Source organism: Dendroctonus ponderosae, unplaced genomic scaffold (assembly GCF_020466585.1).
Source record: "Dendroctonus ponderosae isolate FM_Combo_2020 unplaced genomic scaffold, Dpon_F_20191213v2 Dpon_F_20191213_8, whole genome shotgun sequence".
NCBI classification, from domain to species: domain Eukaryota; kingdom Metazoa; phylum Arthropoda; class Insecta; order Coleoptera; family Curculionidae; genus Dendroctonus; species Dendroctonus ponderosae.
This window is the reverse complement of record NW_026019016.1, coordinates 1,042,020-1,053,895: the sequence shown is the minus strand read 5'-3', so window position 1 is coordinate 1,053,895 and position 11,876 is coordinate 1,042,020. Positions and strand designations below refer to the sequence as shown.

Below are 11,876 nucleotides of genomic sequence, written 5' to 3'. Positions count from 1 at the left end.
GACACTTATTTTGTTCAGCGAATCCAAAAATGCAATAATATACAGGACATTCCATTTAAAAAACGCAACTTTGATACCTTTAGAGCTTTTGGGACGCCCTGTACATTACGAAAATATTTCTAAAATGTGCGCTCGGTAGGCGTCGGACAATTCATAAAATAATACTTTTTAAAATCAAACGGTTTAGCCGCAAAATTCCGTGCCGTATAGCGTGAATAACCCTAAGTTGTAGATAAGTTCTATATTGTTGAGGCGGATTCATTTTTTATACAAACTTGTGCAACAAAACAGTGCTCTTGCACTATTTATCAATCTGTAATAAAAGACGTGAGGAAATTCTGTCTTTTTTAAAGACAAACATTTTTGAGGCGAAACACCCAACAAGCAGCTTATATATAAAAAATACTACATATCTATTAAGTCATTGCTTGAAACTGATTAGATAGAAGATCCGGGCTGTTTTGCATATTTTGACCAGCAAAGATAGACGAATCAGTACGCTTCGCAGGGAAGATGATGGAAAAGACACTGACCGTGAACAACAATGCAGATCGCGCTCGGCCTAATCAGGACAGGATCCGGAACAATCGTGTCCATTATCCCTGTTCCCTACAAACCCCGTTCTGATTTATCCGGACTTGCGCAGCCGAAAATCGGCCCCGTCAGCCGGGCCCCAAACACCCCGATTCCCAGTTCAGCAGCGACCGGATCGGGCTCTTTGTCGTCGAATTCGCCAGCAGGAAAAGATGCGATTCGGGCCCCGCGCGATGTGCCACAGATAGGGGGGCATCATGGCCCCCCAGGAGGCCGCGCTCTTTGGTGATGGAGGCAGTAGCCAGCTCAACCACACCAGGAGATCCAGAATCGGCGTCGTCGTCTCCAGTCGAGGAGCCGTCCGAGTCCCGGCCGAAGGGAAATGCAGATTCGACCTTCGCCAGGTGAGTGAATTTCGGGCGCGATGTTGCCGCAACATTTGGGGGGAAATAGATGAATGGCCCCCCAATTTGCATACAAAGAACGGTTCATTTGGATCACGGGAAGTTGAAAACAGATGCCCAATTTTGCATGAAAGCTCTGGAATTGTTGGGGAGAAATCCGTTGTTTTGCACCCGATCGGATCTGTTTTTAATAAAAGTGTTCCGCTCCACAAATTCCAGCATCCAAGAGTTTTCCTTTTGCAAGGGAAGTTTCATTGGCCTCAACTGCATTGCAACGAGTTTTAGTTTTCCCTCAGTTAAAGCATTTATATTTCAAACTTCACAAGTTTGTGCTTTATAAATACACCGGTTTTTTAGAACTTCTTCTTAATATTCAAAAATGCTCCCTTTGAAACTCACGAGTTTTATCCTGACGTTTCGCAAACTCGAGTGGCTTGCATCTTCAAAAGTGGTTTGCTTGAACGCTTACCTTAACAGGTTCTGATGAGAACAGTGTAAGCGTTCAAGCNCTCGTGCTTGCGAAACGCCAGGAATAAATTCTCGTCGTTCGGTAGAATTTCTTCCTGACGTTTCGCAAGCACGAGTTCAGTTCTTCCGCAGAACTGAACGGTACGAAAGAGAAATTCTACCGAACGACGGCCTAAAAATCCGAAAAACCCATTGGTTCCGAGCTATTTGGCTTATATTTAAACTTTTGGGGTTGGGACCCAAGAACCACTTCAAAAGAAAAACTCCACGCTGCATGGTTGCAAATAATTTCACTGGCTTTTGGCAAAAACCGATGGTTTTCAAGTCTCCTACCACTACTAAAACTGTGTCCTCCTTTTCCTAAGTTTTCCTCTATTATCTAATGCTTTTGACTAATTCTTACTCTGCGTTAGCAACTAAATAACACGTTTTTTTCAGTGCGAAAGCGGACCCTGGCTCGAACCCAGACAGTCCCTTAGAAGCTTCAAGCCCAAATTCAATAACAATAAGAGGTAAGCTTGTTCTATATTAAGTCAGGAAGGAAAATTCCGCAGACTGTTTTTCGTAAAAATGCGTGATAAATTGGAAATGGGATATTTCAAACTAAAATCCATGAAAAGTGCATCTAAATAGCACCAAATTCTGAGACACGCTCAGCAAACATCGGTCGAAAAATGGACGGTTTTACGCAACTGCAGGCTCTTAATGAAAAAATCCTAACTTTGACTCTAAAGCCAGTATAAACTTGAAATTGCGGCGTTGAATAGAAGACAGCTTAGTCTAAAAACGATCAAAAGTTAATTCAAATCGCTTCAAAGCCTGAGTTTTGAGCGCTTATCAAATGTGAGTGCGAAAATAATGGGTTTCATCGGACTCAATCAAAGTCCAGACTCTGAAATAAAAAATCCTAACTTCCAATCTAAGACAAGCAGAAACTTGCAATTTTCACATTATATAGAAGACAGTTGAATATAAAATTCCGGAGATCTAAATTGAAATCGCACAAAATTGTGACTTTTGCGCGCTTAGCAAATATGGGTTCAAAAATGGAAAAATTCACGCACCTGCAGGCTCTCAACTAAAAAATCCTAACTTCGAATCTAAAGCCAGCAGGAACTTGAAATTTCCAACTTATATAGACGACAGTTGAAGCTAAAATCCCTGGAACGTTCATTCAAATAGCGCAAAATGCTGACGTTTTGCGCGCTTTTCAAATATGGGCCGAAAATAATCTGTTTTATCAGTCAAGTAAATAATTCGCATAAGGAAATAAAAATTGCCGAATTTGATCTTTTTTCCACAAAACAAACCGCTGAACATTAAATAAATTTAGACATTACCTTTGGGACACACTGTATAGGTAATAAATTCAATTAAAATCTACAATAGCATTCCTTTATGTCTAAGCACTTTGTACGTCTTTGTGTGATTCTTCACACTCACATCACAAGTATCGAATTTGGCGGTTTAGAAAATTAGGCATTCGATCCTGTATGAAAATTGAAATTGTCGATCGTATCGGAAACCTGATTATCCCGTTTAGATCGTGAGAGCTTTTTTTGTGTTACATCGATCAATGAACGTTAAAAATGCATGAGTTGAATAGTGCGGGGCCTCATCTTTCACCAGAGCAACAGCCAGACGATTCACGTTGGTTTTTCGTTCAAAAAGGCCAATCAATCAATGCGTTTTAAGCGAAAGAATCACCAGAAGAACGGCAAAAAATAAACTAGTAAACTTTAGAACTTATTCATCAGCGATGCGATGGGGTTGAAAATATAAGCAAAATCAACATTTTGGTACCCGAAAATAACACACACACAAATAGAAAATGTATCGGTAAACCGAAATCTGGTTCGCCACTCCTTCTCCTTATAAGAGCCCCAGTCTTTCCAGCAAAAAAATAATTACATCATGAGTGAGGTGCCATTGGCCTTTTAATCCATCTTCCACCGAAGATGCTGGTAGGTATTGGATTTAACTGTCGGAAATTAGTAAATACGTTAAATTAATGGCCGGTTATTTAGATAGGATCTGCCACGTTGTCTTCGTTTGGGCTCATCCTTTCTTGTGGTGGCCTCCCAGATTACCAGATTTATATCATTTTCTTGTTCGCTTTGATACACGTTGATTATTATTAATACTCCTGTGGGAATGTGAGGCAAAATCTTGTCTTCCATGACTTCAATGGTAGAATTTGCGTCTTCTGCCCACTCAGCGGATGCAAATCGAATGGAAAAACCAAACGAGAAAAGTCGACTTTTCTTTAGATGGATGGCCTTCGATAAGGTTGGCTCTTCCTAGTGATGGGCCCCGCTGATAGACTTCTTTTTCTTGTGGTAGCGGCGATCTTCAGCAGGAGGTGAACGGCCTAAGCGGTTATTCCTCTCTCGTCAAAAAGGCCCTCGGGTGTTACCGCCAGCAAAATACCTGGGGAGCGGCAAATCGTGGGCAACGCAAACAGTTTTTTCCATTGGCAGTTTTTTCAATTTCCCACAAAAATATTTCGGAATTGTTCCACTTTCAAGCGGGTTACAAAAACTAAACCGGAATCGCTTCAAATTCAATGTTCATAAAAAAGCAGCAAGACTTTGGGGGTTTTAAGTCTATGCGCCAAAATAGTTGTAGAAATGAGGATAAATTTAATTGAAGAAGTCTTGAAGGTGAGCGGAACTGGAACAGAAGCAGCTGCAGGAAAAAGAGAGCGTGGTTTGGAAGCAACCACAATCCATTTTTGGTTGCATTTATAAATTATGATAAATGATTATGATGATAAAATATTACTTATAAGTAACGCTCGTTTACACTTGGACGATCGTTCAACGTTTCGCCCTTTCATCAAAAGAGATAAACTTTCGAGGCCATTGCTTGAAACTAGTGGGTTTTTCGGGTTTTTAGGCCGTCGTAAAATGGAATTTCTTCCTGACATTTCGCAAGCACGAGTGGCTTACACCTTCAGAGGTGGTGGGGAAAACAACCTCTAAAGTTGAATTGAATTTATTACCTATACAGTGTGTCCCAAAGGTAATGTCTAAATTTATTTAATGTTCAGCGGTGTGTTTTGTGGAAAAAAGATCAAATTCGGCAATTTTTATTTCCTTATGCGAATTATTTACTTGATTGATAAAATCGATTATTTTCGGCCCATATTTGAAAAGCGCGCAAAACGTCAGCATTTTGCGCTATTTGGATGAACGTGTCAGAGATTTTAGATTCAACTGTCGTCTATATAAGTTCGAAATTTCAATTTCCTGCTGGCTTTCGATTCGAAGTTAGGATTTTTTTATTGAGAGCCTGCAGTTGCGTGAGTCCGTCCATTTTTGAACCCATATTTGCTAAGCGCGCAAAAGTCACAATTTCGTGCGATTTCAATTTAGATCTCCGGAATTTTATATTCAACCGTCTTCTATATAATGTAAAAATTGCAAGTTTCTGCTTGACTTAGATTGGAAGTTAGGATTTTGATTTCAGAGTATGGACTTTGATTGAGTCCGATGAAACCGATTATTTTCGCACTCACATTTGATAAGCGCTCAAAAATCAGGCTTTGAAGCAATTTGAATAAACTTTTCATGGTTTTTGGACTCAACTGTTTTCTATTTAACGCCGTAATTTCAAGTTTTTACTGACTTTAGAATCGAAGTTAGGATTTTTTAATTGAGAGTCTACAGTTGCGTGAGACCATCCTATTTCGGACCCATATTTGCCAAGCGCGCAAAACTCATATTTTGGAATTATTTGAATAAGCTTTGGCTCATTTTTAGACTCAAGTGTCTTCTCTATACAAAAGAAATTTCAAGTTTCTACTGACTTTAGATTTGAAGTTAGAATTTTTAAATCGAGAGTCCGCGGATGCGAAAAATCGTCCATTTTCGAACCCATATTTGCTAAGCAAAAATCAGAATTTCTTGCGATTTCAATTAGGATTTCGTCAAATTTAGAATCAAATGTCTTTTATATGATGTGAAAATATCAAGTTCCTGCTGGCTTTAGATTTTGGTTGCATTTATAAATTATGATAAATGATTATGATGATAAAATATTACTTATAAGTAACGCTCATTTACACTTGGACGATCGTTCAACGTTTCGCCCTTTCATCAAAAGAGATAATCTTTCGAGGCCATTGCTTGAAACTAGTGGRTTTTTCGGGTTTTTAGGCCGTCGTAAAATGGAATTTCTTCCTGACGTTTCGCAAGCACGAGTGGTGTGAAACGTCAGGAAGAAATTCCATTTTACGACGGCCTAAAAACCCGAAAAACCCACTAGTTGCTCCCTTTCTTTGGGCTTTTAAAATATTATAAAATTTCGGGAAAAGTTCCTATGACTACTCGGCTACTTTTAATCGTTTCGGGGCTTCTCTAGGCCGACTGATGGAAGTTACAACCGTTCAAAACATTTAATAAACGCTAATTATTTAGTAAAAAAACCTTTGCAACTAACTCTAGTTGTTACGATTGAGCATATGCAATTTTTGGGTTGATAAAGTATAACAAGCGAATCGAATTTCGTTCGTCTTCGGGCTGTTTGGCAATCGAGCAAGCATCCCGATCCCGTTTTCTCCCTGAAGGCAGATGCCAGGAACGGGATTCTCGCTTTTCATCGCAACTTTTTACACGTGTCCAGTGTACGTGTAGGGTATTCGTACTCAGATCTTATATAAAACCAACCGGTTCTCCTCCGCGCTCAAACTCGAAGCTAAAGTTCGTTCACTCGCCTGATACTACAAATACTACATTAAAGGAAACGCACAGATGAGGAATTACAAGCCAATTTAGACGATTAATGATGGATGTTGTTAATCGATTTCCTGCAATCAGCTTTACCAGCACCAGATCGATCGGAAATGTGTGCAGGGTTGATTGGAAGAAAGCTGTTTATCAGGAGCTTTAATGGATCCTGCCTGCCTGCCTGGCTGCCATCCTGTATCAGAAATTAATCTGCATGTTTCCATTAAACGGACATCGCGGTTTTTCGTTTCACACAACTTTTTTATCTTCGCAAACCTTAGGAAATACTCGAATTTTCCATCAATTCACTTGTTAAGATTCACTCTACAAATCTGATCTGTTCTCTTTCCACTATCGTGAAGAAATCTCGAAAACTCATTATCTTCTTCCTTTTATTTCGTTCTAGTGCAACGGCGTAACAATCAGTCTATGATAAATTGATTCAAACCATTTTATGAAGCCTTGATTCTTATTTAATGACTTTGTTAATACGCTTTTCGCGGAATAACTCATGGAAACTGGGGAAATGGAAGATAAATGACCCAGGGACAATTATTAATTGATAAAGCTTAATGTGCGGTAATGGAAATACATATTCAACGTTTTTACGCGGTCGTTTGAACAATTTTTTATTTTCCCCAAAAGCAAATTGCCACTAGTAGTAATTGTTGCATTATTTTCGGTTAAGTAAAAGTGAAGGTGCAATGCAGAATCACGCTTATTCCTGCAAAAGCGTTCTGGCAATTATCTGGCTTGATTAGCAGACGAAGATTCGTTGATTAATGCACCGAAATCGGCGTTACATAGAAGACACTTTGCGCTGTGAAAATGGGGGTTCGAAAGTGGATGATTTCGCGTAACTGCAGACTCTCAATTAAAAAATTCTAACTTCGATTCTCTAACCAGCAGGATCGTGAAATTTCCACATAATATAGAGGACATTAGGATCCGAAATTGGTGAAATTTTTATTGGAATTGTATGAAATTGTGACTTTTGCGCGCTTATCGGAAATTGACGGTTTCACGCAACTGCAGACTCTTGACTAAAAAGTCCTGACTTCGAATCTGAAGCCAGTAGATACTTGAAACTTTGGCGTTACATAGAAGACACTTGAGACTAAAAACGCTCAAATGTTTAATCAAATCGCTCCAAATTCTGACTTTTGCGCGCTTAGGAAATGTGGGTTCGAAAGTGGATGATTTCACGTAACTGCGGACTCCCAATTAAAAAATTCTAATTTCCGATCTCAAGCCAGCAGGATCCTGAAATTTCCACATAATATAGAAGACATTAGGATCCGAAATTCGTGAAATGTTTATTGAAATTGCATGAAATTGTGACTTTTGCGCTCTTATCGGAAATTGACGGATTCACGCAACTGCAGACTCTTGACTAAAAAGTCCAAACTTCGAATCTGAAGCCAGTAGAAACTTGACACTTCGGCGTTACATAGAAGACACTTGAGTCTAAAAACGTTCAAAAGTTTAAACAAATCGCTCCAAATTCTGACTTTCGCACGCTTAGGAAATGTGGGTTCGAAAGTGGATGATTTCACATAATTGCAGACTCTCAGTTAAAAAAGTCTAACTTTGAATCTCAAGCTAGCAGGATCGTAAAACTTTMACATAATATAGAAGACATTAGGATCTGAAATTCGTGAAATGTTTATTGGAATTGCATGAAATTGTGACTTTKGCGCGCTTCTCGGAAATTGACGCTTTCACGCAAGTGCAGACTCTTGACTAAAAAGTCTTAACTTCGAATCTGAAGCCAGTAGAAACTTGAAACTTCGGCGTTACATAGAAGAAACTTGAGTCTAAAAACGCTCAAAAGTTTAAACAAATCGCTCCAAATTCTGACTTTTGCACGCTTAGGAAATGTGGGTTCGAAAGTGGATGATTTTGCATAACTACAGACTCTCAATTAAAAAATTCTAACTTCGATTCTCTAGCCAGCAGGATCGTGAAATTTCCACATAATATAGAAGACATTAGGATCCGAAATTCGTGAAATGCTTATTGGAATTGCATTAAATTGTGACTTTTGCGCTCTTATCGGAAATTGACGGTTTCACGCAACTGCAGACTTGAAATTTTGGTGTTACATACACTTCAGTCCAAAAACGCTTAAAAGTTTATTCAAATCTGACTTTTGAGCGCTTTATATCAATCATCTGGCTTGATTAGCAGAGAAAGATTTGTTGATAAGTGCACCGGAATGCGGAAATTGTTTGAAAGAACGTTCCTGAAGAAACATACACGGTGAGTACCAAAGTCCCAGTCTAAGCACGTTGAAAAAAGCTCGAATTTGTATTTTCAAATGCGGTTGTTTTACCAACATGGCATGCAAAATATGTGCAATCTCGATAATAATTTTGCATAAAATGTTGTGTTTCCCGATGAAGTTACGTTCTGTTAGAATGGTTATGTGAACCGACAAAATTATCGATTTCGGGCAAAAGAAAAATTTCCATTTTCCGCATTGGTTGATGGAGGTTCATAGCCAGAACCCCCAAAAAATAAATGTGTGGTGTGTATCTAGAATTTCCTCAGCATTGGTGTCCAAATCCATTAGAGCCAGACTCTCCTGACGAAGAACTGATTTTCCAGCAAGATGCTTATGCAACTTTTCCAAATCGGTGAATAGGAAGGAAAAAAGATCAAACTCCGATAGATTTATTTCTGCGAAAAAAAATGAAAACCATCTAGCGCTATCTTGAACTGGTTTCGAGCCAGACTTCCCGGCTTCTTGCGAATGCTGCTGCGCGTTCATCCATAAGTATATTCTGGATAAATCGCGGCAACTGTGCAGGTTCAACCATCCAAACCAGCGCTTCAGAAGCAGCCATCGGGCAAGAAGGAATAAATCAAAAATGGAAACGGCGCTGGGTGGACAAAACGCGCTCAAAGCAGTCGGAACCTTGCGCTCTGAAGAAGATTTATTTTATTGCTGGTGTTTATTGCATCCGACAGATTTATTTACGAGTGAACCCTCGTGTCGTGACCCTTTTAAATCAAAACAGAAACTCCGTTTTCCAGCATTACAACATCATTATAGACGAGAAGACCATCTTCGGCGCTCATCATTTTCTTCAGCGCGACGAGTGGGGTCTTTGAACCGTTCTTCCTCTCCCTCTCTTCGGTCCGCGTTTGGAGGAGCGACCAGTTGTCCGGGATTACACAACGACGTCGTCGCCGTACAGTCAAAAGCGTCCTCTGGTTCGGCCATGCGTTCGACCGTAGTTCTTGGACATCGTCGGCGTCCCTGAAGAACGACGCCATGCGTCGTCCGAAACGTGGTGCGCGAGCCTACCAGGGGTAGATCTGCGACGAGGTGGCTTTCGGTCTTTTTTGTTTAGTTGGATTCGGAATGGGTGCTCGCTGGATAGACTCACAACGGAAACTATACGGAGCTAAGGTATCTTCCTTGATCTACATGGCTCAACCACTCTTTTATCTATCTAGAAATCGCCCTTTTTCTTGCAACCCTTCAACCATTTTTTCTAGAAGTCAATAAACTCTTCGGCTAGATCTTCAATTTCACTTCCTGCCGCTTCTTCACTAAGCTCCTCTTCAGTTAAACCAAACACCATCTCTTCTTCTTCGACGCTCTTATTTAGTACAGTTCTGGGTGTTTTAGCATTGAAATTTTGTCATCCCATTTTCTGTTGAATTCAACTGAAGAATTGCCCACCTTTACCTACAGGGTGTTTCCTCATAAGTATAAAAGACATCGGCCCAAAAATGGCCGGTTTTACGCAACTGCAGGCTATTAATTTAAAAATCATAACTTCGAATCTAAAGCCAGTAGAAACTTGAAATTGCGGAGTCAAAAATAGAAGACAGTTGAGTCTAATAACGATGAAAATTTTATTCAAATGGCTTCAAAACCTGACTTTTGAGCGCTTATCAAATGTGAGTGCGAAAATAATCGGTTTCATCAATCTCAATCAAAGTCCAGACTCTGAAATAAAAATCCTAACTTCGAATCTAAGACAAGCAGAAACTTGCAATTTTTACATTATATAGAAGACAGTTGAATATAAAATTCCGGAAATCTGAATTGAAATCGCACGAAATTGTGACTTCTGCGCGCTTAGCAAATATGGGTTCAAAAATGGACGGATTCACGCAACTGCAGGCTCTCAATTAAAAAATCCTAATTTCGAATCTAAAGCCAGCAGGAAGTTGATATTTCGAACTTATATAGACGACAGTTAAATTTAAAATCCCTGAAATGTTCGTCTTATTAGCGTAAAAATTCTGACGTTTGCGTCCTTATCAAATGTTGGTTTGTCCGAAAATAATCGGTTTCATCAAAGTGCAGGCTGAAATAAAAAATTCTAAATTCGATTCAAACGGTAGTAGAAATTTGAAATCTCGACGTTATATGTATAGCAGGCACTTGAGCCTAAAAACGATCAAAAGTTTATTGAAATCACTCCAAATTCTGATTTTTGCGCTCTTAGCAAATGTGGGTTTGAAATTAGTCGGTCTCATGCAAGTGCAGACTCTCAAATAAGAAATTCTAACTTCGAATGTACAGCTAGCAAGAACTTGATATTTTCACATCACATAAAAGACGTTTGATTCTAAATTTCAGGGAATCCTAATTGAAATCGCAAGAAATTCTGATTTTTGCTTAGCAAATATGGGTTTGAAAATGGACGGTTTTACGCAACTGCAGACTTTTGATTTAAAAATCTTTTTCATAAAGAAGACACTTGAGTCTAAAAATGAGCCAAAGCTTATTCAAAGAATTCCAAATCATGAGTTTTGCGCGCTTGGCAAATATGGGTCCGAAATAGGACGGTCTCACGCAACTGCAGACTCTCAATTACAAAATCTTAACTTTGAATCTAAAGCCAGTAAAAACTTGAAATTGTGGAGTTAAATAGAAAACAGTTGAGTCTAAAAACCACGAAAAGTTTATTCAAATAAGTCTACAACCTTCCTCCCCCCTAGAGCAGTTATTTCAAAAAATGGTGAAAAGTACAGTTAATCAGATTTTCAAAATTTTAAATTAATATAAAAAAATGAACCACGCAACAAAATCAGTGAATATATGTAAAGAACCTCAGATAACATAATCAAGAGGCATTAAATCGGGACTATTCGGGGGCCATGGGTTAAGCCAAGCTCGTCCAATCCAGATATCAACATTTTCTTTAAAAGACTTTCTATCAGGCAAAGGTTGTGGAACAGATAAGATATGTAATTCCTCATCTTCATTTACATTTTCTTTGATTTTTTTTTCTTCTATTAGATTGCCGTTCGCAAAATGGCTTTTTTTATTCTTAAATGTGTTTTAGAACCATAAACGCAGAATATCGCATTTTTATGGTAAGGATAAGACATATTTGCTTCTATTGTCGAATTCGTCTATTTTGACGCCTTTAATTTGTTCCTATTTATAATTTTTATAACGCAGTATAAAGAAAACCGTTCAAAGAAATATGTTATAAAATATGCAATAACATTTCAAAGAGTTACGTCTTTTTGGATTTTATTTTAACTTAATTAACTTGATACTACATTGTAGATAAGTTCTATATTGTTGAGGCGGATTCATTTTTTACAAACTTCTTTTTGTGTATTTCGCCTCAAAAATTTTTGTCTTTAAAAAAGACAGAATTTCCTCACGGCTTTTATTACAGATTGATAAATAGTGCTCCTATTTTGCAATAAGAACGAATTATTTATCAAGAACTATCACCTAGAGGGTATCCTGCGACACACT

At 38.7% G+C, this 11,876-nt stretch overlaps 1 protein-coding gene across 5 annotated transcripts in view; it reads left to right on the top strand.

Annotated features, from left to right (window-relative positions):
- The first annotated feature begins 688 nt into the window (after positions 1-688).
- LOC109544887 (ecdysone-induced protein 78C) overlaps positions 689-11,876 on the top strand; it is a 27,793-nt gene continuing 16,605 nt past the window's right edge. For 3 of the 5 annotated variants that reach the window (XM_019915300.2, XM_019915301.2, XM_019915303.2), the window contains exon 1: positions 9,259-9,554. Coding sequence is in view for 1 of the 5 variants with exons in the window: in XM_048669266.1 (XP_048525223.1) it covers positions 823-938; positions 1,845-1,918 (190 nt within the window). In the remaining 4 variants the exon portion in view is untranslated. Of the gene's footprint in view, positions 939-1,844; positions 1,919-9,254; positions 9,555-11,876 lie in introns of those variants that run through there. The other 2 variants (XM_048669266.1, XM_048669267.1) reach the window with 2 other exon arrangements.